Consider the following 23,898-nt stretch of genomic DNA (forward strand, 5'->3'; position numbering starts at 1 on the left):
GTCAGTGAAAGCTTTTATTTAAATAATTAGTTTTTTAGGGGTACGGTTGCTTGTATACAACAGAGCTGGCAGTGGGGAATGAGCTACAGTGGTCAGAGCAGTGCCAGAGAAAACTGTCCCACCAGTGGGCTGGAAAATGAGCATGAGTGCTGCACTGCCGAACACCCATCAGTTGTGTGTGTTTGCCGTGGAAAAAAAATGCAACTATCTGGGGAAAGAGCTGGAGGAGAAGGTTGGGTGACAAACCCTTCTCACCTGAGCTACAGCTCTCTCCTGCTAGGCCAAAACTTTGCTGTTCTCATGCTCTTGTTTTTAAGGAAGAAATAGTCTTCCTGTGTCCAATGTAAGAAAGGGGTAAGAGAAACTAGTGATCTGCACTACCTTGGGATGAAAAGAGCTGGAGGAGACAGGAAGAGGGTTTGTGGGTCTGGTGTAACATATACAGTCAGCATCCTTCCCTTGCTGTGTGCCTTGTGACCAGCTCTTTCACAATGTCCTGGGTGGCCCATCTGTGAGGCTGCTGGCTGTGCCCCTTCCTCTCCCATGGCATTAACCACAGACAGGCTGGGAAATCCCATCAGAGATCTGCTTTTCTGTGTAGCCAGAGTGAGGGGCTGGTGGTCCCTGTGGGCGTGGAAAACATTTAGTCTCTGCCATGGCCCTGGCTTGGGAAGGAGCTGCAGATGGCGAGGGAGGTAAGCTGAATGTGTCGTCTTGTGGGCCACCTCCCATTTGCTAGGCTTCACTAAGGAAGGTGGCCCCCAGCCTCTTCCCTGACCGAGGACCTAGCCAGCAACCATGGGGTCTTTGGTGGGGTGGTGGCCAGCTCCCTGCATTCAAGAGGAACACTGGTCTCAAAGGATGTTTCCTGCAGTGCTAGAAACCAAGTGATGTTATAAGGTTAATTTTTTTTTTAACTGATTAAATGCCATGGAGCTATGGGGAGGAGGAGTCTGGGGACTCCTTTCTAGGAACAAGTGTGTGGCAGTGCAATAACCCCTGCATTGCCCTGGAGACCCTGTGGTGCACTGTGAGCCTGCCATACTGGGTGCAATATTGCTTTCCTTTACCATCCCTCAGAAGTCCTTTAAACTGCTCAACAATGTTAAGAGATACTAGTCTGGACCCAAATGAAACTTCTTTGGGCTAAGGACTTCAGCAGTTAGCACCCTGATATGTGTTTGAGGACCTTGCAGAGCTTGGAAGTCTCCTGTCACCATCCCAGCAGTGTGTCCAGGGCTCCAGGAACCTCACAGATGGAGCAGGAGTGCTGTCCTGAGTGATGGAGCAGCTCGTCCCCCTCCCCCTGTACATACCTTCCTTTCATGCCCTGAGCGGCCGTCCTCCAGCAGCCCCTTGCCTAACCAGTTCAGTGGAATGCCTTTCCCCAGGTAGTCTCCGTGGTCAGAGTTTTCTTAACCTGGATCTGTCCCTCCCCACAAAAGGGAGAGAAAATTCCTTGGTTTTCTCTTTTTTTTTTCTTTTTTCCTTCCTCATCTTCCACAAGTCATCGTGAGGATTTGCTGTGTGTGGCTTGGTTAGGCACCACTGAGCTCCCTGTGGGGTGGGTTCCTGCCCTGGGGATGGTTCAGATAGGTCTGTGTCCTTTTGCGTTTGGGTCCTCAGCTTCATGGGCTGTGGGTGTCCCAAACCTAGCGGCTGCAGAAATTTTGGAAGTACAACATGCATTTCATAGTTTTAAAAGTGACAACTTTGGTTCTGAAACTTTGCTGTCCTCCTTTATACACAGAGATGGAGGAAAAACTAGGCTGTGGGAGAGACCGGGTGCAGCCCATGTAGGACATGGAGGTGTTGAGGCACTCGGCCTCATCCTGTGTGCCAATGACACATCTCAGAGTTGGCATTTGATGCTTCCAAATGGTAACAAGAAACCTTTCCCAGGTTTAACCTGCTGTAGGTTCATGGAGGAGCCATAGCAGCCACCTTGTGTGAGGTACTTTCCCATGTTGCAGCTCAGCAAGTTGGAGAGGAGAGGGGCTGAGGGCCCTGCAGAGATCTCTTCTGTATGCTCTCAGCCTTAGCACTATGTAAATCAGCTCAGTAATTCATATGTGGTGGCCATGCACTGAATTCCTGGGTCCTTAGAAACTCATCACCTGTGCAAGCTGGGGGCTATGGCCAGGATCAAGTAAGCAAGAATATGATGGACAGACATAAAAACCCCAACCCACTGTCCAGAAGGCCGTCTGTTGCATCCTATCCAACACTTAATATTAAGTGCAGGCTCTGATCTCTGTAAACTTTTAATTGCTTGCTTAAAAGTGTTTTGTTGGGTCAGGAGGAGAGACCTCTACTTGCTGTGAGGTAATTGCTGAGGAAGCAGGTGAAAGCTGGGTTAAGGGGTGGTGGAACTTCAGGATAGGGAGGACATCCCTGTGTACCAGCAGCAGGGCAGGGAGCTGGCATGGCACATGCCGTCTGGCTGAGCAGTGCAGGAGGAGTGTCTCGGCGCAGGGGCTGACTAACGTATGGTGTGTGCTTCCCAGGGCTCTGGCAGGTGCCACAGCCCTGCATTTTCTTAGGAAATGGTTTTACACCTGAAGAATAAGACCAATTTGATAAGTAGATGCAGCAAAGTGGGTTGTGTGGCCATCTTTCCATGCGTAAGTATTCCCAGATTGACCATAGAAAGGAAGGAAGGACTTTGTGCAGCACAGGGATGTGATCAAAGCTCTTATTACTGTCTGGTTTGTGCTTGAGAGAGTTTGAGGCTTGCCAAGTTTCTCTTCTTTGTGGGTATTTGTTCGTTCCATAGCTGTGCAAAGAAAGTTGAGATTATGCAAAGGCAGTTCCATAATGAGCAAATGCATTATTCTGTTGGAAGCTTCCCTCCAGCACCTCTCTTGTTTAAAGTTGAACTCATAAACCCTGCTAATTTAGGCTTGGCTTTGTAATCCTGCTGAATGTTTAATCTTCTGCAGTGTAGGTCCCTCCAAATTATCTAATCATCTCATCTAGGGCTGCAGATCCAACTCCAGAAACGGTCAATTCTTTCAGATAAAGGATGCACATAGAGCATGCATTTGTACACTGTTTGGCCAAAGCCTGAAGGCTTCTCTCCTGCTATGTGTAGTAGGGCTCTAAAGACACATTTAGGTCTCTTCAAACTCATTTTCACTAGCTCCCTTTCCTGTGCTGTTTTGCCCTAGTTCTGGCTGCAGACCAGGGCTGACTGCATTTCTTTTTGTGGGAATGCAGCCAGTTGATGGGTATTGTTACACCAAGTGTGTTTTATTTTTTTTCTTGAATGCCACTTACCTGAATTCTTAATGGTATTGAAAAAAACCAATGGGCAATCTGTCCACTGTGCTATAGGTAATTTTGGAAGCATATTTAAAATTCCTTTAAATATTTCTGCCCTTTTAGTAGCTTAGTTTACATTTATTTTAGGAAGGAAAAAACTAATTTTAAGATGAGAAGCACAAATCTACTGGAAAAGAACCCCGTGGGGTGTGTGCATTTTTTTGTTGTTGTTGTTTTAGGTTCTGTTTTGGTGGGTTTTTGCATGTTTTTTTTGTTTTGGGTTTTTTGTTTGTTTGGTGTGGGGTTTTTTTTTTGCCTGATTCTTCTGGAGGGCTGGCTTTAAAACCCTGGCTCATATTGCTATGAGCACTTGAGGTGGAAGAGTGTTGCAATTGTAAATCCTGTCATCTGCCTATATGCAAATACCTCTTAACAAAAGAAGCAGCTGCTTCAGAAAACTTCTTCCCCAAGCAGCTAGGCCTGCCTCCAAAGGTTTCCATGGTGTTGCACGTGCTCCTTGCTTAAGTATGGAGTGGAGCAATAATGCATTAGCGCTTATTTCATATCTTTAAAAGGTCTGCACAAATGCTTTTGATCTTGGAGTAACAGACTGCAGGCACTTTTGCCTCCAGTACAAGTTTAAGGTTTATAGTATCTTGCTGGGAACTTCACTGTATATCTTTAGTTGATAGGATACACTTCTTTTTCTTGTGGTTTTTTTTTTCTTTCTTTCTTTCTTTCCTAAGCTGTAAACATGCTTCGCATATTATCTGTTGGGTTAGAGCTCCTAAGTGGTAAATCCCTTGGGCAGCTGGCATTTCAGCAAACCACGAAGCATGGTTTGAACACTAACTGAAGTGGAGTGGCCATCCCCAAAGTTCACGTTCCTCTGGACTTCTTATTTTTTAACTTTAAACCAAATTGGTGTCATGGGGGAAATGAGGCCCTTCTGTCTAGTTAGCTGGAAATGAGGTGTGAATTGAGCTGTCCATATCCAGCCAAATGAAAACCTTGCTGAGCTTTGTGGCACCCCTCTTTGTGGGGTGGGTAGAGAGCACCTCACAGCCTGTTGCAAGCTGCAGCACTGGCTGTGCCTTGGAGGTGTGGCCAGGCTCACAGGATGCTCCTTTCAGGCTAAGACAAACCTACAGCACAGACCTGGGAGCATCCCGCTCCCCTTCATTGTCCAACACGGCCAGTGTCTGTACCACAGTGAGCTGTGGGGTGTAGCTTTTGTTTTTAAAGTCTTCTCTTGCATTAATTTGGATTCTTGCTTTGAAGAAAGTAATGCATCCAAAGTCTCACTATGTATATGTTGTTTTGTGGTTCTGCAGATCCTGCCCACAGTCCTGTAAATAACTATTACTTTTTCCTCCAATATTTTACAAGAAGAGTTTTGGACTAGCTAATGCTTTCCTCTGAATGTCCCTACCATCTGCTTTCCACCTCACTGTTGCTGATTTGATAGCATTTAAATTAATGAGAGAGTGAATGGTCAGGCAGTCACAGAAAATTAAATCAATCTCTGTGAACCGTAGATTAAGGAGTGGCTTGTGGCCTGGGTTAGTTCACTCACTACTGAACAAACTCTTTGCTAATCAGCGTCTGAATTTGCAGAGATTAATGAATGATCAAAGGAGTTTTCAGTAACAAGTGTAACTATGTTGGCTCTAAAAACATGGATATTTTTATCTCCAGCCTGCTTAAACACAAGGAAAAAGTACCCTGAAGCACTCTTCTTTCTCTTTGAGGACATGGATGGGCATGGTGGACCTCATGATGATGTCCAGACTGGATTAAAATTGGACAAGTTGGAAACCTAAGTGACAATCTTCTGGGAAAGGTCTCTGGGCAAATAACTGAACATTGTGGCTGTTGCCATACCAGTGCTGGATGTGGCACGTGAGAGCAGGCAGAGGGCACCCAGACAAAGACCAGCACTGAGAAATGCAATATTTCTGCACAGGAAACAAGGAACAAATAGGCTCCCCATCTGCCTCAGGGTGTATGTTGTGGCCCAACACACCAGGGCAATATAGGATAATGGCGATGGACTCGCATGAGAAGCTTGAATGGCCATCGGCTGCAAGGTCAGGGTTTAAACAGAGGTTTGGGAGACTGTTGTCGAATTTTTTTAAATTGATAACTTTTTAAATATTGCATTATTGTACAAGGGCTTGGGTGGGAGGGAGTTGGCAGCGTAGCAGAGGCTGGCTGGAAAGAGTTGCTGAGATAGTGCATTTATGAACAGTTGTGTGTTTCCCAAGAGCAATCTGTAGTTTATACAAGATAAGGGAAGAACAACACTTTCCTTTCGGTTGCTTGTGCAAGAACAAACCTGGTCTGTCAACAGTTGCTCCTCTCTTGTAATTAAAAACAAAGACTCTCTAATCTGTCACTATCTCCTGCTTTTCCCTTTTCCTGGCCAGAGTTCTCTGTCTCTCGTGCAGGGATGCAGGTTTGTGCCATCCCCTGTCCCAGTAGAGGGATAGGGCTGTTCATGCTGCTCAGGAACAATTCTCATTAATTTTCTTGTGTAATTTTCTTTTACTTTTGCAAAATATTTTACAAATGTGTTGGGGGAAGGTCAAGCATGCAGTGTTTAGCATCTGAAGGTTCTCATCAGGCAAAAATGCAGTTTGAATATTGAGGGTTGTTACTCCACCAAGAGAGCTGCTGACAGCTGAGGCTTGAACCTCCAAAGTCCCCTGGTTATGCTCCATGCTCGACTATCTGCTGACCCATGCTTTTGCACTCATCAGTGCAAAAGTGCCTGCTCAAGTGTCTGCTGGCCAGTGGTTTTGCAGGCTGATCAGCTGCCTTGCAAAGATCTATGTGTCCAAATGGTTGTTTCCTTTTATCTCCAAGCATTTTTAGCGAAAGCAACTCTTAAAAGAGAGTTAATAGAGCACCAAAAAAGTGGAAAAATTTGATAAAAGGAGGACCAGGGATAAACAGACAATATTTTTAATGATAAAACATCTGTATCCTCGGTGTCCACCCTGCATCTCACCCCAGCTGTGGGAAGGGAGTCCCTGCTGGCACTTTGGTGGGAATGACCTCCCTTGATGGGGTTGGAGGGGTTTTGGTTGTGCAGACGGTAGGGAAGGTGTGGAGACCTTGCATCATCTTGGCTGGAGAACTGAATCTCTCCAGAGGAGTATCTTGTTCTCTTATTAAATGGAGCCCGGCAGCCAGAGGGCAGAGCCCCTGGGGGCTGTGTGCACCCTTCCTAAACCAATATTGCACAGCGGTTGTGAAGGGAACTGGTTTTGTTTCACAACTCCTTTCCACCTTCCATCTCCCTGCTCCCCCAGCATAGCGTTATCTCCTGATATGGTGCCATTAACTCTCTAATTAGCCCTAGGGGTGTTCTGGGGGAGATAACGAGGCTATAGGAGCTCAAATAAGCAGCGTGTGCAGATGTTTACCCGAGGTCGGAGGGCAGGGCTGTTGTGACAGCCGATTGCCTTGGGGAGGGCATGCTCCTTGGGGGAAGGAGAAGCTGACCTGCACTGTGTCCCTGTCTTTGCCCCACACTTTTAAAATGGAGAAAAATGCAGTTTGAAGTGCTTGGAAGAAAGGTTTGATCCTCGGTACTAAGCACTTGCATGCAGGGTGTGTTTCTAGCTTGAAGGCTCATACACTTGAGAGCTTTCCAAAGGAAGTTCTGGGCATCAGACCCATCCCTGGGTCAGTGGTGGGGAAGCCAGGAAGGCATTGAATTTTTTGCTTGTGGGTACAGCAAAGTAGATAACCCTGCAAAAGCTGGGGGTGCCCGTCGTTTGCCTTCATACAGATGAGCCACACCTCCCATGCTGTGCTCCAGAGCATCCTGCCCAGGATGCCCATGAGGCTATATCCACTCAGCAGTGGGCAGGATGCTGCCTTTCAGCAGCATCTCTTTTTTTTTCCTATTTGTTTTTTCTTGCCATAGATGAATTTTTTTTTTCTTTTGAAAGGGGAAAACCCCTGTTTCAGTATGTGCTGGGTTCTTTTTCCCCTTCTTCCTTGTGGTTTGAGCAATGAAGACCAGCTCTGCATGAGTTTTCATGAAGAGAAGGTGGTTTTGTTTTGGGTTTGGTTTTTTAAAGTATTTTCTTTTTGCTTTTTAACCCAGCTGTCTGCTATTGCAGTCTATCACTTCTGTCCCTGTAAAGTCTTCACTGGAAAGACACCCAAAGCCAGTTGGCAGTGGTTTGGTTTTTTGAGCATTCAGCAGTTATTCGGATGTAACAAAACAAACAAAACAAAACAAAAAAAAAACCCGACCAAACCCCACATTCTATTTTTTTCCTCCTCCTTCTGTTATCTCAGTCTTAATTTGTAAACATTTTCTGAGCTGGGTGAATGTCACAGTCTGTGGTGACGTGGTTGATCCAGATGCTATTTTTATAAGAGTGGAGAGGTCTGAGCAGATTTTTTTTTTACTTTGATCTGCAGGAAATTCTACTTGAACTACCTAACATGCAGGCAGGTGCACACACACCCCCACCTTCTACAAGAAATTGCACAATCTCCAATTAACACTACAATTGTGGCAATGACATTTTTAATCGTCGTGATTTAGCACACTTGCCTTGTGTCCAGGAAAGGTAATTGAGAACTTGAGTGGTACTAGTGAGGAAGTCTGGGACAAACCATACAACAGCACAGGGAAAATGTAGTCCAACAAAAAACCTGGAACCAGCAGTTTGACTTTGCTAATGCCTTGTTTTGGAAACTTAGGGGTCTTGTTTGCATATTATTTTGTTTTTCTGGATACCAGCAGGAGCCATAAAGCATTGCCAGAAGCTTTCTAGAATATCTGAGTCAGATTTAGGAGGGTCGCAGCTGAAACTTTCAAATCTAGCTAGTAATTATTATTTTTAGTTTCCTAAAGTATTGGAGGTAACTTGCTTTAAAGAGATTTCCTTTCCTGAGACTGAGCTGTTTTGATTTTAAGTTCAGTTCAACTGAGCATCCAACGTGTGAAGTGCCAGGCTTTGCACAACTCCTGATGCTTTGGGTTGATTTCTTAATTTCCTAGTTTGTTCTTCTTGTGTTCAGGGTGGGAGAGAGTTTGTTGGCCTAGGAGAATAGAGTTAAACCTTGTTCATCTGGCCTCAGTGTGAAGTAATTCTTTTTAACACGTGAAAGGAAGGCCTTTGCCTGAATCTGCTTTTCCCAACTAGACTAATTGTTATAATAAGGTATAATTTATATCTATGAAGACTGTCTTGCCATTACTTTCAGCCTTCACAGCTGCAACAGAACTGATACTGGTGTTTCACTTGGAGACCTGTCCAGAAGGCTCAGATAAATAACTCTCACTGTCCCATTGCAGAGAAGCAAGTGTGCAGTTTGAGGAGGTGGGGGGGAGTCCCTTTGGTTTTGTGACTCAGCCATTTAAGCATACAGTATTTCAGGGAGCCAAGTTTCCCTCTAAGAGAGCCCTGCTGCTATTAGGTTATTGGAAACTCATCTCTGAAATTTTTGCATCTGCAAAAGGAGAAAATCAAATGACACTCCAGGAGATTTTCTTTCTCATGGTGAAGTAGAAAGGTGAGTGATCAAGCCTTTACTCTTCCCCCATGCCACTGGTGCCTGTATGAATATTTAAGGCATGACACCAGCCCATGGGACATGGGGAAGCATTTTGTGAGCTGGGTGTGTTTAAGGATGAAGCCAGTGAAACAAAGTTTGGAGCCCTGGGGTGATGAGAGGGGTAGCCCTGTGCCTGGGCCACATCAGCGTTGGTGGGCACAGTGTCTGGTGCATGCTCTGTTACCTCCTACCACCCATGTCAGGGTGGTGGTGGCCTTTTGTATCACTTGTGGATGGATGACTTGCAAAAAGCCACTTGTCCAGCACCCATGTCAAGGTGACCACACAGGCTAATGACACTGAAACACTGAGCCAGGTTGGGGCTGTGTGTACAGAGGGCAGGGATTTGTGCTGACATGTCAATTTATTCATGCTATATACACTTCTCATGTTTGACATGCAGATCTCTTTGGATAAACTTCCACATATCTCTGTGTAGTACATCTGGGTGTTGCTTTACCCACAACCACCTCCAGCCACCTGTGGGACGGAAGATAGCAGATACCCAACACAACAGTGCTGCATTAAAGACTTGGAAACGGATGATCTTCTGAGCTTCATAACGCAGCTAGTAAAAGGTTTTTGCAATGGCTTGCTGAGACTGGGAGACCTATGTATGTACCACCACCTCCTCTTTTTTTTTTTCCCCTCCGTAGTTTTTGAACTCATGGGCCAGTATCAAAAACCTGACAGTATTCAGGGGTCAAAATGGTCCTCCAAGCACAGAATAGCTTTTCCTCCCTATTAGCAGAAAATCCACAGGTGGTGTCCAGCTCAGTGCAAGTTTTGCAGTGGAGCTGTGAAGTGACCTGTTTGGCTAGCGGTGCTGTGGCTGCTCCCTGCAAACCTTGCATGTATCTCCAGATTAGTACTTGTGTGGCTTTTTGGCCTGTACCCATCTTGGGTGAGATCAGGTAAGCACACCAGGCACAGCCCTTGGTGTTTGGTGGTGCTGGGGAAGATGGAGAGGAGGGGAAGGGGCCATGGCAGTGGTCTGTCAAGTTGTTCCTGTGATGTAGGAAACCTGCTGTGTGCTCAGCAGGCTCTTGCTGGTAGTTCAGAGTGCTGGAGGTATGTGTGACCCCAGCCTGAGCTGGGATGCTGCTGTTGGTGGTAGGTAGGGCTCTCCCTTGGCTGGGGAGAGCTCTGCACTCCTCTCTGCAGCCCATTCCTGGAAGCACCTCCTCACATCATGTTCTGCAAGAAGGAATTGGGAAGGTGCCCTGGAAATGCTTGCAACCTTTTGCTCTTGTGCCCAGCTGTACTCGCAGGGCTAGAGCTAAATAGGATACCTACCCTGCTTCTCGTGGCAAGGAACTGCTGCAGGGCAGGGCGGGCACTGCGATCCTCGGCTCTGTGTTTGCCCTGGTTCTTGCATGAAGGTGGCTTTTTGCACCATTTTATTAGTGGCAGTTTTGTGAATGCTCTGCTGCTTCACAGCCCGACGAGAGGCTGGTGCGAGCTTGGTGCGTCCTTGGCAGGACGTCAGCAGTGGCTCCTTCTGCTGCCTTGTGCTGGAGAAGACAGCCGGGACAGCCGTTAGCACCCTGAGCAGCACAGCCTGCACGCTTTCATCTCCCTGTGAACCTGGAGTTCCCTCCCCGTGTGCTCAGAAGTTGGGGTTGAATGATGCCCAAAGGCGAGGGAGTTGGCGTGGCGGGGAGCAGCGGCAGCTCCTGGGCAAAGGCTCACCTGCGCGGCCGTGTTGGGGTGGCGGGTGGGTTTCAGCCCTGCGGGGGAGCTCCCTCCCCCTTGCGACGCGCCCCGCGGGTGGGTCTCTCCGTGGGCACCCGCGGCGGGAGGCTCGCTGCGAGCGCCGGCAGCCCGCGCGGTGCTCCGCGATGAGGCAGCGCTCTGCCCCGCCGCGGGGCCGCAGAGGCGAGTCTGGAGCGCTGTCATTAGGCCGGGCGGCCGCGCTCTGATCTGGATGTTTGGTTTCCTCTCTCCCCCCCCCCACCCCTTTCAAAAGGTGTTTTGTTTCCCAGTGCTCGACGGCGCTCACCCTGCTGCTGGGGAGCCGGCGAAACGAGCCGCCTTTTGTCCTCGCCGTGCCTCCCGCTCGCCCGGCGCGGCGGCGGCGGCGGCCCCTTTGCAGCGGGGCGTTTCGGAGCGGCTCGGGGGGGCGGCCCCGCTGCCGGGGGGCGGCCGGTGCCGCCGGAGCTCGCCGCTCGCCGGGCCGGCACGCTGCCGGGGCTCTGCGCTCGGGCACCGGGGCGGGGCGGGGGGTTCTGTCCGCTCCTCCAGCGTAAAATCACGGCGGGCCCTTCCTGACCTGCCTGTCTGCTCGCTCTGCTCTCCCGCAGATCGAGCCTGAGCGGGCTGAGCAGCCAGTGCCTCTCCTATCCCTCTGTTCAAAATCGTCGTTTTGCTGTGGGCAATGTCCGCGTGGTTTTTACTGAGCGGTGCCCAACAGCTTCTCCCATATATCAATTCAAAATTATGAGTCCCTCTTTAAATTTTTTAACATCTCCTATTTGTAAGAGAGATTATTTTAAGACTTATTACTGTGTCATGAATTAGAAGCAATGGCAAAGGGGGGGCGGTAAGGTAGCTGGAGTGATGTCCTGCAAACGCAGGACCTGTTGGCCGTGAGTGTGGATGGGAGCGCACATATGACGGCGCATGTAGCTTGATTACGGTGCATGAAACAGTGATTCTTTTTCAGAAAGCTCCTTGTGGGTTTTGTCCAAAACCGGCATGCTGCAGCAGCCAGAGGCTTGGCTGTGTTACTGCACCACCAGTCTTGAACGTTGCATCTTGATCCCTTCCTTAACATTTTGGGCTTTGGTAACAGCAAAACCTGTGCCTGAAGAAAACCCTAGAGTCTTCTCAGAAAATAAATAGGAGAAGTTTCTTGGAGTGACTCCTTTGGAGCAATGCCATGGCTGTCCTTTGAGTTCCCAAATTTTGTAGAAAAGTGACAGGGGAAAGTTATAGTTTCCCTTCTTTCTTTTTTGTGTGTGGTTTTTTTTTTTTTTGGTCGTTTCCCCCCCTTCCCTTCCCTTTGCTTTTTAGAGATTGGTGATAAGGAATTCTAACTACTTAATGAGCTGGGAGAGGCCTCTCTCCATTGGAGTGGAGGACTCCAGGTGGCACTTTGACAGATTGGACAGGTAAGGCAGGAGAGCCCCACCTCCTCCTCCTTGCCTATACTTAAGTATATAAGGGAAACTTCAATTATGCAGAGAGGCACACTCCGAGTCCTGTTATCTTCCAAGTAGCATCACATATTTTTAGGGTCTTCTAGGGGGTGGGAGGTGTTTGTCAAAATCCTGGAGCCAGAAGAAAGAACAGCAGCATTGATCAATTTGACTGCTAACATGTTGTACCTGGAAAACAATGCCCAGTCCCAGTATAGCGAGGTAAGGATTCTAGGTTTGAGCTATCATATCTTTAATATTTTTTTTTTTAGTGAACGCATGCAATTTCTTCATCCCTGTAGTCCTGAAGTTAGGTGTGAAATATACATTTGTTTTTTGAAACTTTTTCACTTTATGATGGGAAGCAGAGCTTGCTGGGCAGATACTGGAATGAGAGTGAACTTTGAATCATTTGCGACATTTGGGCAAATTTGTTTTGGGAACCTTGATCAGCCAAACATAATTTTCTTTCACTGGAGAAGCAAGGCAAAGCAGTTGCTTACTGTGGGCAAAGCATACGGATTGTGCTCCTGTAGCAGTCTGAACAGTATGTGTTGACTGCATTGTAACTCATTTACTAGTCTTTTATTGCCAAAATTGCTGCTCACTGTTAAAGGTGGGCAAATTATCTAGGAAATTATCTAGGAAATAACAAAAAAAAAAGCATTATAAAACCCCTTCTTAGGTTACCTCTTTAAGTAAAATAGCCAAACAAAGATTCTCTGCAAATGTTGCATTAGTGTCCACGCCAATAATTCTTTTACTCAGTGCTGTTAATATCTTGCCTTGTGACTTGCAGCAGCAGCAAGGTATTTTATATATGGTGTTTGTCTAAACATAATATATTTGAGGATGAATGCACGTACGATGGATGCATTTTGCTTTCTTAAGTCCTTTGCACGGCATGAACGCGAGTGGAACTCAAACTTCAGCTGCAACTTTGGTTGTTCTTTTTTTAAAAGTTTTTTATTTAATTGTTTTTAAACAACTGGGTCGATGCTTTGTAAGGTAGAAGTGGAGAGAATTGCCACATGCTGTGCAAATTTTTGAGGAAGTTACCTAGGCTTGTGGGAGATCTAACAACAATATTGGCTTACATTCCAGCAGAGACAGCAGCTGTGTTGACACTTGTCAGAATGGCAATACAGCAAAAGCTCCTCTGTGTGTGCATATGTGTGTGTGTGAGTGTGTGTGCACGTGTATATTCTTGGTGAAAATGCTTCAAGTGGAGAGTACGGAGTAAGAGACATGAAGCAGACAGAAGCTCAGCCACTTGGAAATAAAAACGAAATAGGAATTGCAAGGCCGAGAGTGCAGATAGGAGATGTGATAGCTGGCAAGGAAAAGTCTGTTAAAAGTACACTTGGGGCTCGCACACCTGGGATGGCAGGTTTGCGACTCAGGGAGAGTGAGGGGTAAGCTGAAACCGGTGTGCTTTCCCCGTTCCCCCGTCTGCAGGGTGTGTGAACACCCAGTGTGCGCTTGGCTTCTACCTGCTGCTGCCGTGCAGAAGACCCAAATTGGTGACTTTTTTTTTTCCCCCTAGGTTAATTATAAACTCTTAAATGTAGAGAGAGTGCTTCTTGGAGTGTTTGCTTGGCGTTATTTGTCTGCTGCTATCTGATCAACTTTCGCTGAATAGCAGCGGTGGGGCTGTGGAGTCCCTATGGATGACTTGCTGGGCTCATCTGTCAGAAGCCATGTGCTCAGGAGTGCTCTTGCTCCGCTTAAATGCTGCTCATCACTGTTGCTGTCAGGGGAGGGTTTTTTTAAAAGGCTTTAGCTCTGATTTCACACATGCCACCCTTTCCTCTTCTTGGATTTGAACATGGTGCACTGACTTTGTTCATCCAGCGAAGCATTGTAAGCTGGAGAAAGAAAACCTGATTAGCATTGACTTGGCTTTACTTCTGAGAAAGAGCAGACTTTCTAATGACTTGTCTTGAGAGATGGAGACTTGTTAATGCTCAATTAAAATATATTGGTGATGATGAACCTTGCCCGCCCTAAGCTTGGAAACAAGATGTGGGCTTTGGCATGGTTTCCTCAAAAAAGAAGAAAAGGGAAGAAAAAAAACACCAAAACCAAACCCTCTCCATGTGGAAATAGAAGTGGCAGTTTGTTGTAACTGGTTCTTGCTGGAGTTTAGATTTCAGAGCTGTTGCTGGATGGGGCAGAAGGCAGCCATACCAACTCATGAAAAACTTGGTATAGAGTGTTAGTTTTGTGTTAAAAACAGACAAAAGGGAAGGAAGTAAAAATTTTTTTTACCGCCATTGAAATTAAATTTTAAAATGGAGAGCAGGGAGTCCTCTCCTACCTGACACCCATCTCTTGGGGTGCTTTGCCCTGCCACCACAGGATGCTCGCTGCCTGCTTGCAGATGCTGAGCTCTGGCCTCCGCACCCGCCAGTGGTGTGGCGTGCTCCACCCTGCAGCCTGGGAACCAGCCCTTGCACAAGCCCCGGCACAGGCTGCGTGGTCAGGGTGGCAAGCTCGCACCATCGCCCACAGCCCTACAGTGCCCATGCCTGCAAGCGTGGAGCTGACTGCTGCGGTGAGATGAGGAGTTCCTCCCAAATGGGCAAAATCTGGTTGAGAAAAGCTGAGAGAGGGGAGAACGACATTGAAGTGAATCACAGCCCTGAAAGGCTGGAGGTGGAACCTGCCCCAACCACTTTTCCAGCTTAATCTAACCCAGCATTTGATCTGGGTTGACTATAAGAACGATTAAGCTCTTTGTTGGCAAAGCACTAGACTTGATGACCCTAGAGATCCATTCCTGTGTGTTTATGAGTAGGAGATGGGGAAAAGGAGAGATGTTGGGGAGGTTGTAATGGGGTGATGAGGTACTGATGAACAGGAAACCTTTGGATTTCATTGTGTCTTTCTACCTCATCTCCACATCTGGAATTTTAGGTGTTGTGCACCAGTGTTTGCGGGGGAGCATGCACAGAATTGGGTGTGAAGATGGTGTCTGCAAGTTTGTCCAGTCTTGTCCAAGTTTCTTGGGTGCTGAGAGTGGAGGATGACAGTGATAGGAGATTCCCTTTGGGGACACTGAATTCTTCTTTAGTTTGGCTGAGATGATGATGCAGAGCTTAGTGTTTGCTAAAATCAAATTAAAGCATTGCCAAAAGAATAAACACATCTTGTTCAAACACTGATAAGAAATACGTGCTGTGACTTTTGATTATATCCTTCAGCCTTCCTGAAGATCTTCCTGCTCTTTGTGGGAGATAGACAAACTAAAGAATCTCTTTCCGTTAAGATTTTTATCATAGTTTTGGGAGGGGAGTGGGGGAAACTAGTTTTATACTAAACCGTCTTGTGCTCTGCTTTATGGCTTTTTGGCAGCATTCCTTCAAACTGGAAATTAAGAAAACCTGCATATGGATTGCTGCAAATATCCTTGGGGTTAGGATACCCTGTTCAGAAGGGTGCATTTTTGGTTTTGTTTTTCTTTTTCCCCTTAGCTTTTCAAATAATAATTGAGATGCATGCATTTGATCTGTAGTGCCCTTGATGTGAGTAGTTCTTTGCAGTTGCAGACATGTAGGACTCTGGGGTAGCCTGGAAGGAGCTGGACCTCCACAGTGAGAGGAACATTTCTTGCAACTATCTGGGACATTAGTTCAGCAAGCATTAGGTTAAGGTTAAGGAATCTGGGGTTTGAGCTGTAGCTCACTTTTAAGAATCAGCTTCACTGGTGTGCAGTAAAAGTGTGACTGGGGTTTATCCTTGCTGTCAGCCTGGATTTGGCTACCAACCATTAAAGAGGACAAAGCCATGGCCCCTCTGGTGTTGCTTTCCTTGGCTGGTTTTGCCACATGGCAGTGGTCACCCTGACTGTATTGAGGGAAAGCTCTTCCTCTTCTTCCACCCCTTCCCTGTGTCCCTTGGGCAAACCTGTGGTGAAGGAATCCGTCTCTGAGGGACACCGCCTGGTCACAGCCCTGAAGAGCAACCCACCTGCTCCCTTTCTCCAGTCTGGAGGTATGAGGGAGAAAGGCTCATCTGTGCAGTACCCTCTGCACTCCACATCTTGTCCTACCCCAAGATGAAAGCACTTGGATAGATGCTATATGAAGCCTAATAGGTCTCTGAAGGAAGGTTTTGGTTAAACCTGACCCTCTTTCCTGGTCCCTCCTCCTATTTGTGATGATGTCTCAGGGTTCTGCTGGCTCTGAGTAGGCAGACAACTCCTGATCTCTGGGAGAAAACCTCTCCCTGAGCTGTGCAGGGTTCAGGTATAGGAGTCATGTCTTTTGGTGGCCTCTGTTTGTTGAAATGGTATCAATTCCCCACATGTTTGGACACAGTCTCTCATTAGGAGCAAGAAATAGGGATGTACTGGGCATTGTGTTCCTTGATGATGTCTAGCTGCAATTTCAGCTACACTTGTGTATCCATCTTTTGGTTTTGCTATAATTGCATTTAAGGTACTAAAGTTTTTACCAGGTGACATCATCTGTGTAGGCTTGTGAGGTCTGTCTTATCCTTGGCCTGCAAAGGTCTTCTGCAAGGATGTAGAGGCCCTGCGTAACCAGGTAACTTTTCATCTGAGGTTTTAAAACTGCAATCCAGTTGCAAATATTTACCCTGAGATAGAAAAGCTAAGGTAGACGCGTATATGCCTGTATCTTGTGGACGCTACTGCTCGGTTTGGGTCTGCCAATGAAGACATTGAAGTAGTCTAAAGAGATGGGCAGTGGGAAGCTAAGGCCTGCCTCTTGCCACGTGCTCCCGTCTCCCTCCCAGCTGAAGCAAGAAGACCACTCTGGGGGAGAAACACAGGGAAGGGCAAGAGTTGAGTGTGTTTCAACCAGGGGTCCAATCACTCTTTACTGGAGCAGGTTTGTCATGCTATGGATGGTTTTCTGCTGTTTTGTAATAGGGTACCAAAAAGCTTTGGTGATATCAGTCTTGATAGTAGAGGTAATAAGACCCCATGTTGAGTAGTGAATCAAATGTGTTAGCTGGAGAAATCCTATCCTTGCTTTAGATGGAAGAACTGGACCTCGCTAGACTAAGGCTGCGGGTGTAGCCCAGAAATAAGTGATTGTAACCTGCGTGTGGGTGGAAAGAATGAATGTGTCCTTTAATAGACAAAAATGAAACCTGATGACATTCTGTCCATCTGCACAGCTTTAACTTCTCAGTGTGCAGCATGCAATTCTTCTGCAGAAATCAGGATAGTTTGGCTGTGTGTGAAGCGTCATTGCTGCTCAGTTACACGCGTTTTGTGGTTTGCACAGTAATGCAATTACATAGAATATCAGGTTGGAAATTGCATTCCATTTTAATTTTCTGTGCTCAAAATGAGGGTTAATAGCACTATGAAATTCGGGGCAGGGGATCTTCTCGGTTGCTGGCAAATTGTTATCTTGCTTTATTTGGTGAGCAACAAGTACCAGGTATTTTCTGGAATGAAAAGGTTTTCACTATGAGAGATAGAAAAGAGCTGCCATTCATTGCAGTACAGTGAGGGCATCTTACATCTTGAACTGGCGGTTGTAACTGATGACCTATTCTTCTCTACCGTAAGCTGGCTTCGGTTGAGACCGGACAAAATTATCCATATACTTTCTGTTCAGTATTACTCCTTAGGGAACACAAAACCAGCTGTTTGGACTGGTTATTTTTACTAGTCTAGCTTGGATCTTCCACAATGTCACCAACACCTGAATTCTCTGATTTCTTCTGACATAAGCCCAGTTATGTTATTGTCTAGCTTCCTTCGGGACCTGTATTTCTTTTTACTTTTTTTTTAATGACAAAGTAACAGTTTTAAGTCAAATGAAATTGCTTTTCTTTTCTCCCTGTCCCCAAGTATAGAGAAACAACAGATGGAAGATTTGTCTGCCTTGTGTGTGTTTCAACCCATCTGGTGGTGAGCTTTTGTTTTGCGTCTGCCAAGTTATGCCTAGTGGAAAGGTTTATTTCCAATCGCGGCTCTTTTCTGTGAGACAGAAGCTTCACTAGTTCCATGAGGAAGACATGGTATCTGCAACAGGAGAGGAGAGGGTGTAAACCATGCACTTTGAGTTTGCTTTCTTCTGGAAGATGTTGGCTATAACTAGCGGAGAAACTACTTATTTCATTATCGTGAAGGGCTGAATAAAAGCGGGTGTTGCCTGGCTCAAGGCAAATTTTAAATTCTATTTGCAAAATGTTCCCACTGGAAAAAAAAAATCTGGAAACGCTTCAGAAAGGAGCTCTTGCACCGATGGATTTGCACTAGACATTGTTAAGCCCTGTTATTTTTCTGGCACTGCCTCCAACGCCTCTTGAGAATGTGCAGAGTAGGCAATAAAGTGAATGCAAACCTTTTAAAGCAAGGTTGTACAAATCATCAGAAAGGAGAAGCTCTTCTCATATACCAACAACAACACTCCACTCCATCCTCTCCAGCATAGAAGTGAGCTCAAGCTCTTTATTAGTGCCACTTGGCCTGGATTAGGTTCAAGTCACTTTTGGTATCAAGTAGAATTAAGAGGAAAATAACTTCTCTCCAAGGGTGTTGAGATTCAATGTTTTTTTCACTTGCGTGTGTTTTCTAGATTCTCTGCTGTGTCAGTGCCATGATTGCCTTGCAAGCCCTTGACAACTGAGGCCATGATCTTAGAGTGATACGTGAGCTTAGCCATGGTTAGGCATATGGGTGGGTCTCTCCAAGTGAATAAACTTGCTGTTCTTAAACTTCCTGTTTTATTTTAGTTCTTTCAGTTACAGTATTAAATGATTTTTGAAAAATCTTCCAATCTTTAGTCTCCCAAACGGAATTTCCCACCAGAGCTTTGCTGTGCTGAGAGAAGATGCTGTACCTGTCAGAAGGATTAGAGAGCTGCTTTCCAGTCAGGGCACACCATGGGATAAAGCCTTAGTAGAGCAGCCCAGGACAGACAGAGTTTGCAGGATGTGATTTGGCCGTGAGGTACTGAGGAGGAAGTGCAGTGAAATGTAGGGGTCAACCTTATAAACAGACTGGCTTCTGGGGGAGAGTCAACTCTCCTCTAAGGAAAAGCCTATGGGAGGCTTTCCAATTTTAGCTTAGCTGCTTGCAGTTACCTTGTGCAAGGAGTAAATAGAGCAGGATGAGATTTAAGACAATTAGGGTTTTATTTCTGTAAAGCTTCTAATATAAGGAGCAAAATCAGTAAGAAATAACTGTTCAGGAAGTCTCAGATGAGACATGTGAAAGCTTTAGTTCCTTGACGTTGGCAAAGTAAGCTTGAATCCTCCCTGGGAACTTGAATCTAAACTTGATGATTTTGTTTGAAATAACTGACCATTGTTATGACCTCCATGCACAAGCAAGTAATAAAAATATAGGATATGTGTATTTAGTGTTGTGTGGTGGTTTTCTGTTGTTTGGCGGTCTTTGGGTTGGATTTTTTTTTAATTTGTACAAGGTTTGAGTTATCTGGGAGTTGATCCAAGAACATTCAATAATATCTTGTATTTTTTGCACATTCCCTGCCACTGCTGTTTCACCTGGAGCCTTAATGGCACAACTAAAGGAGCAGTGTTTTAACCAGGATGTGTGTGTTAGTATCTAGACTAGATGGCTCGAGGTGTGATGTATTTCTGGGCTTGTGCTCTGTCATCCGCTGTGTTTGGAAGTGGACCCAAGTGGCAAGGCTGAGCACGCTTGAAAAATTAATGTATTGATCGGAGCCCAGCAGCCTCTTGGGACTGATTCCAGAGTTTGGATCCGGATTAAACTTCCCCCCAAGGACTTTGGGAAGTGGTATACAAGGGGACCTGGTGAAATTTGAGATGAGTCCAACTTCCTCAAGATGGCAAGAAGATGAATGTTTTTACCAAGGGCAAGAAAGTGGGAGGAAACGCCCAGTTTAGGGAGGGAAGGGGAAACATTTTATGGTGGGGTAGTGTCTGGGAATGAAAGAGATGGATTGTGTCTTGGCAGATATGAATCTTTCAGTTTTAATCCACATCTAGGAAGTAAATACAAAGAACCTTGCTGACTTCTGGGAATGGGGAGGCAGGAGGTGCAGCGCTGGGCTTTTCAGCTATCCTGCTGAGGGAGAAATCCCTGTGCTGCAGAGCTGCAGTCCAGCTACGTCAGGGATCTGATGCACAGGGCTGGTGTGTAATGCCTCAGGAGCAAAGGTGAAGAGAACAATAGGAATAGGTGGACATACTCTCTCAGCCTGTAGCTTTATAAGACTTAAGTATGCTGCCAAAAAAAGTGTCAAGTCAGCAAGTGGATCTCTCTGCTGTATGGGAAATTACTTAAAGTATTTAACAATTTTGCTTGATTTTAATTTTTTTTTAGGTAAGGTCATGACATCTTGGTTATGTGTCACAAAATACTCTTCGGGGGTGTGATTGCTCAAAGCAAAGAATAAAACTCTGACTGCTCTGTAAAATTTTGGATTCTGCAAATTTTTAAGTGTGTGTCTGAGGTCCTCAATAGCCTTTGCAAGCTTTTACCATGACTTCTCACTGCTACAGCTGCTTTACTCTGCGTTTTATCCATAGCATAAGAATTGACTCCCTGAGGAGTGCTGGTGGAGATTGACTAGAGATAAGTAGATGAGTGAATTTCCCTCCACCCTCTTTCAGCAGCAGCAAAGTGTGCAAGAAGCTTTTAAAAAGGAAACTAGAACATACACTGGCTAGGTGTGATCTAATATTTTGCAAACAGGAAGCTACTACTTGAATATTCAAGTTGGGAAAACTGAGATCAGCCTTTGTCAGTCCACAGTGCTGCATGTCTGAAAGGAGAATGTTCAAGTTGGAGGGGTAGGGAGTTAAATGTGGTATTGGATGGAAATTAGTAGGTATTTTGTTACTCTAAAATCTGGAAGAATGCCTTTCTATCTTTGGCTACCAAAATCATATGCAGTCAGGGTAATCATGGAGGCAAATGACTGGAAATGCCTTGCAGTTAGCTTAGCTAACTTACTTATTGCTAGAAGCAACCACTACAATTATGGAAGCTCTGTTTTAGCAGAAAGACTGGAAGATTTTTTGCTCATGTGAGTGATTCCGTACCGAACAACAGATCTATTGACCTCTCAGTTTGAATAGTGAAAAGCCTGTCTGGTTTGAATGCATCAAATACAGATCTCCAAAGCTGTGCCTTGCATTAAATTATCATGGCACAATGTGTCTTAATGGTTGCTGAAGTCAGCAGTATTGGGCAGGAAGGGAAGTACCGAAAAGTGGATTTGGTTGTGGTGTTAGACATTGGAGGGCCCACACTAGGGAGCCCCGTGAAAATCCTGGGTGTGCAGAATATGTGATAACGTGATCTAAATTTTTGCAGAAATATTTTTCGTGGTTGTAGGACTGATGGATTGAAGTTGCTGTGGTAAAAGCACTGCGTTTGCATTCACATTGTGGCTGTACATGCGCACCTCACACACACACACCCCCCCACACACACACCCCCACACACCCCCACCAAAAGATCAGCATTTGGGTTTGGTGTATTCACAGCCTGGCATCTTTGGAAAACAGCGTCAAAACTGCTCATCTTAAGAGCAGGTAGCAGCAGTGATGAGGAGCTGTGGTTCACCGATGAGAGGCAGAGGGAGGGTGATTAGGGTGGTCTCCTAGGTTTGTGTGTGCTGCGGTACAGAACTCCACCAGATCCTTGGGTTCAGGCGATGCTAGCTTGGTGCAGGTCAGGAGCTGCTTTAATATACAAAATAAAGTGGTGGGAGGCAAAGTGCTGCCTCCTTTTGTTCTCTGCAGTTGGGGCAGAAGATTTGGCAGCCAGTCCTCTTGACTCCCCACTCAATCCTGAAAACTTCTCAGTTGATGGTGCTGCTTGGGTCTGCTGTTTGGTGTCTCAGGCTTTTGAGAACATCACCCAGGGGCTGTCTTGCCTGATTTGGACTGCTGAAAATGCCAAATACAATAGAAAATCCAGTAGATCTTCCTTTTAATCTATAGGAACTCTTGTACTGCAGTGTAACCCTTTTCCTTTGCTTGCTCTAACTTGTTTTAATTTGCCCTTTGCCCTCCTATAACTCTTTTTATGAATTCTTATATTCCATAGTTGCACCATGCTTCAAAGAGTGGGTGTGGGGGGTTTATGTGTGTGGCTTTTTTCTTTTTTTGTGTGTGTTAACCGCTTGATTTATTTAACTTGCAGATTATCTGAATTTCTTATTCTAACTAAAATGCTACCTAACTGGAGTATTTTACCTTGGTATCTGAAAGCCTGGGTATTCTGGTTTTATTGAGCATAATGATGAATTTGGGAGCTAATTTCTGATTATTCTATTTCTGGTGCTATTCTGACCCTGATTATTTATTGTCTTTGTGCCCTATGGACATACTTTGGTGGTTATGGTGTCTGCAGCCTTTCACTGTGGATGACAGACAGATATCCTGTCCAGCCTAATGCTGCCCTCTCAACACAATAAAATGCTGCATGTCTGAAATGACTGATAATCATCGACGGTTACTGTCCAGTAAAGAGTTCAAGAAACACGGCAGCTTTAATCAGCTACTGGAGTTTTCCTCTGAAGTCCATGCTTCTCCACCCCACCTCCCCCTTTGTATATTAATTAGTTCCTCTTATATTTAAAGATTTATTTTTATTTTTTTAATCCAAGTTTTCAACATTGCTGTACAAACTCATCACATAGGATTTCTGGACATGCTGCCAGGCTGTGATCCTACAGCTCTTTTCAGCCACTCAAATCAGGCAAAAATGCCTCTTGAATCCTTGCAGTCTTGTTCTCTTTTCCTGATGTAGGTCTTTTTGTCTTCGATATGTTTACATCTCTTGGGAGCGTGAGGGGGTGCCTTTCCAAATCGGCTGTACTTTATGGCTCTTCAGATCTTTGTTGACATTGTGCTGTCCAGCTGGTAATAGGAGAACGTAGGAAGCTCTTGGCCTCCGTTTTAGTTTTAGGAAGCTGAGTGTTTGGGTTATTAATCAATTTACTTTAAGATCATGGAGTTCTGATGTCTCATGACTACTGGCATCTCACAGAGATGATATTGTATTTTCTCCCCCCCTCCCCCCCATTGTGTTTTCCAATTACATGTCAAATCGCTGTGCACAAGCTCAGAGTAAAGAAATGACTATCTGTGTGCAGGGGGGTGGATCTTGGTCTTTTTCCTGTTTTAAACTCTCTGAATTTTCAAAATAACTAAGCATAGCCTGGATACTCTAATGAAAGCCTGCAAAAAATGATCTGATTTTCAGAAATGAAGTTGTTTTCTACACAAGGAGAAATTTTTTCCAACAGTCCAATTCAGAATTTTTTTCTTCATTAAAAGTCTAAAATACAGCTCTAGGGAAGTCAGTGGAAAGTACTTTAGAAATACTTACATAATGTAGGATGTCCAGACTTAATATCTGTGTGAAGTGGGATGTACTGTCATTCTGATAATCCTTGAATTAGACAAGCTCTTCTACATGAACCTGTGGCAGGTGGTAGCAGTCAGGAATTACAGGCATTCCTGCTTTGGGCTGTGCTTGTTTTAAAAGGCACTCGGCTTCTGGCTGAAAAATACTTCTTGCTGAGTTAAAGTAAATGAATTAACCAAGGGGCAAGACTCAAAAGTTTAGCTAAAAAGGAAAACAATTAGAGCTGGGGGTAACAACACGACTCCAAAGATTACAGCGTTTGAGTGAACAGAAACATGTCCTCAAGTTGCTTTTCATAGTTTTGCCTACAAACACCTGCATACATGGACTTTTACTCGGACAAGGAGTTCTGCTGAGTTCAACAGAACTGCATCTGAGTGGAAACATGTGGGCTGCGGCCTTACTGAGTAGGACTCTTAAAATTGAGCTGCTTGTGTTAATCTAAAGGGTGTAGATGTGGCATGACATTGCAGACTGGAATAGCTAATCCCAGTGAAAATTACCCAGACTTTCCTCCTTCCCCGCAGAATACAAACTATAGTGTTT

The 23,898-nt window shown here is 45.5% G+C and overlaps 1 protein-coding gene across 1 annotated transcript in view; it reads left to right on the forward strand.

The window, feature by feature from the left end:
* Window positions 1-577: 577 nt before the first annotated feature.
* The window catches only part of TP63 (tumor protein p63), an 83,054-nt gene continuing 59,733 nt past the window's right edge, over window positions 578-23,898 (forward strand). Inside the window, exon 1 of the mRNA XM_064457584.1 lies at window positions 578-695. Within this exon, the coding sequence (XP_064313654.1) occupies window positions 684-695 (12 nt within the window). The 5' untranslated portion in view covers window positions 578-683. The remainder of the gene's footprint in view (window positions 696-23,898) is intronic.

This window comes from Phalacrocorax carbo, chromosome 7 (genome assembly GCF_963921805.1).
Source record: "Phalacrocorax carbo chromosome 7, bPhaCar2.1, whole genome shotgun sequence".
NCBI classification, from domain to species: domain Eukaryota; kingdom Metazoa; phylum Chordata; class Aves; order Suliformes; family Phalacrocoracidae; genus Phalacrocorax; species Phalacrocorax carbo.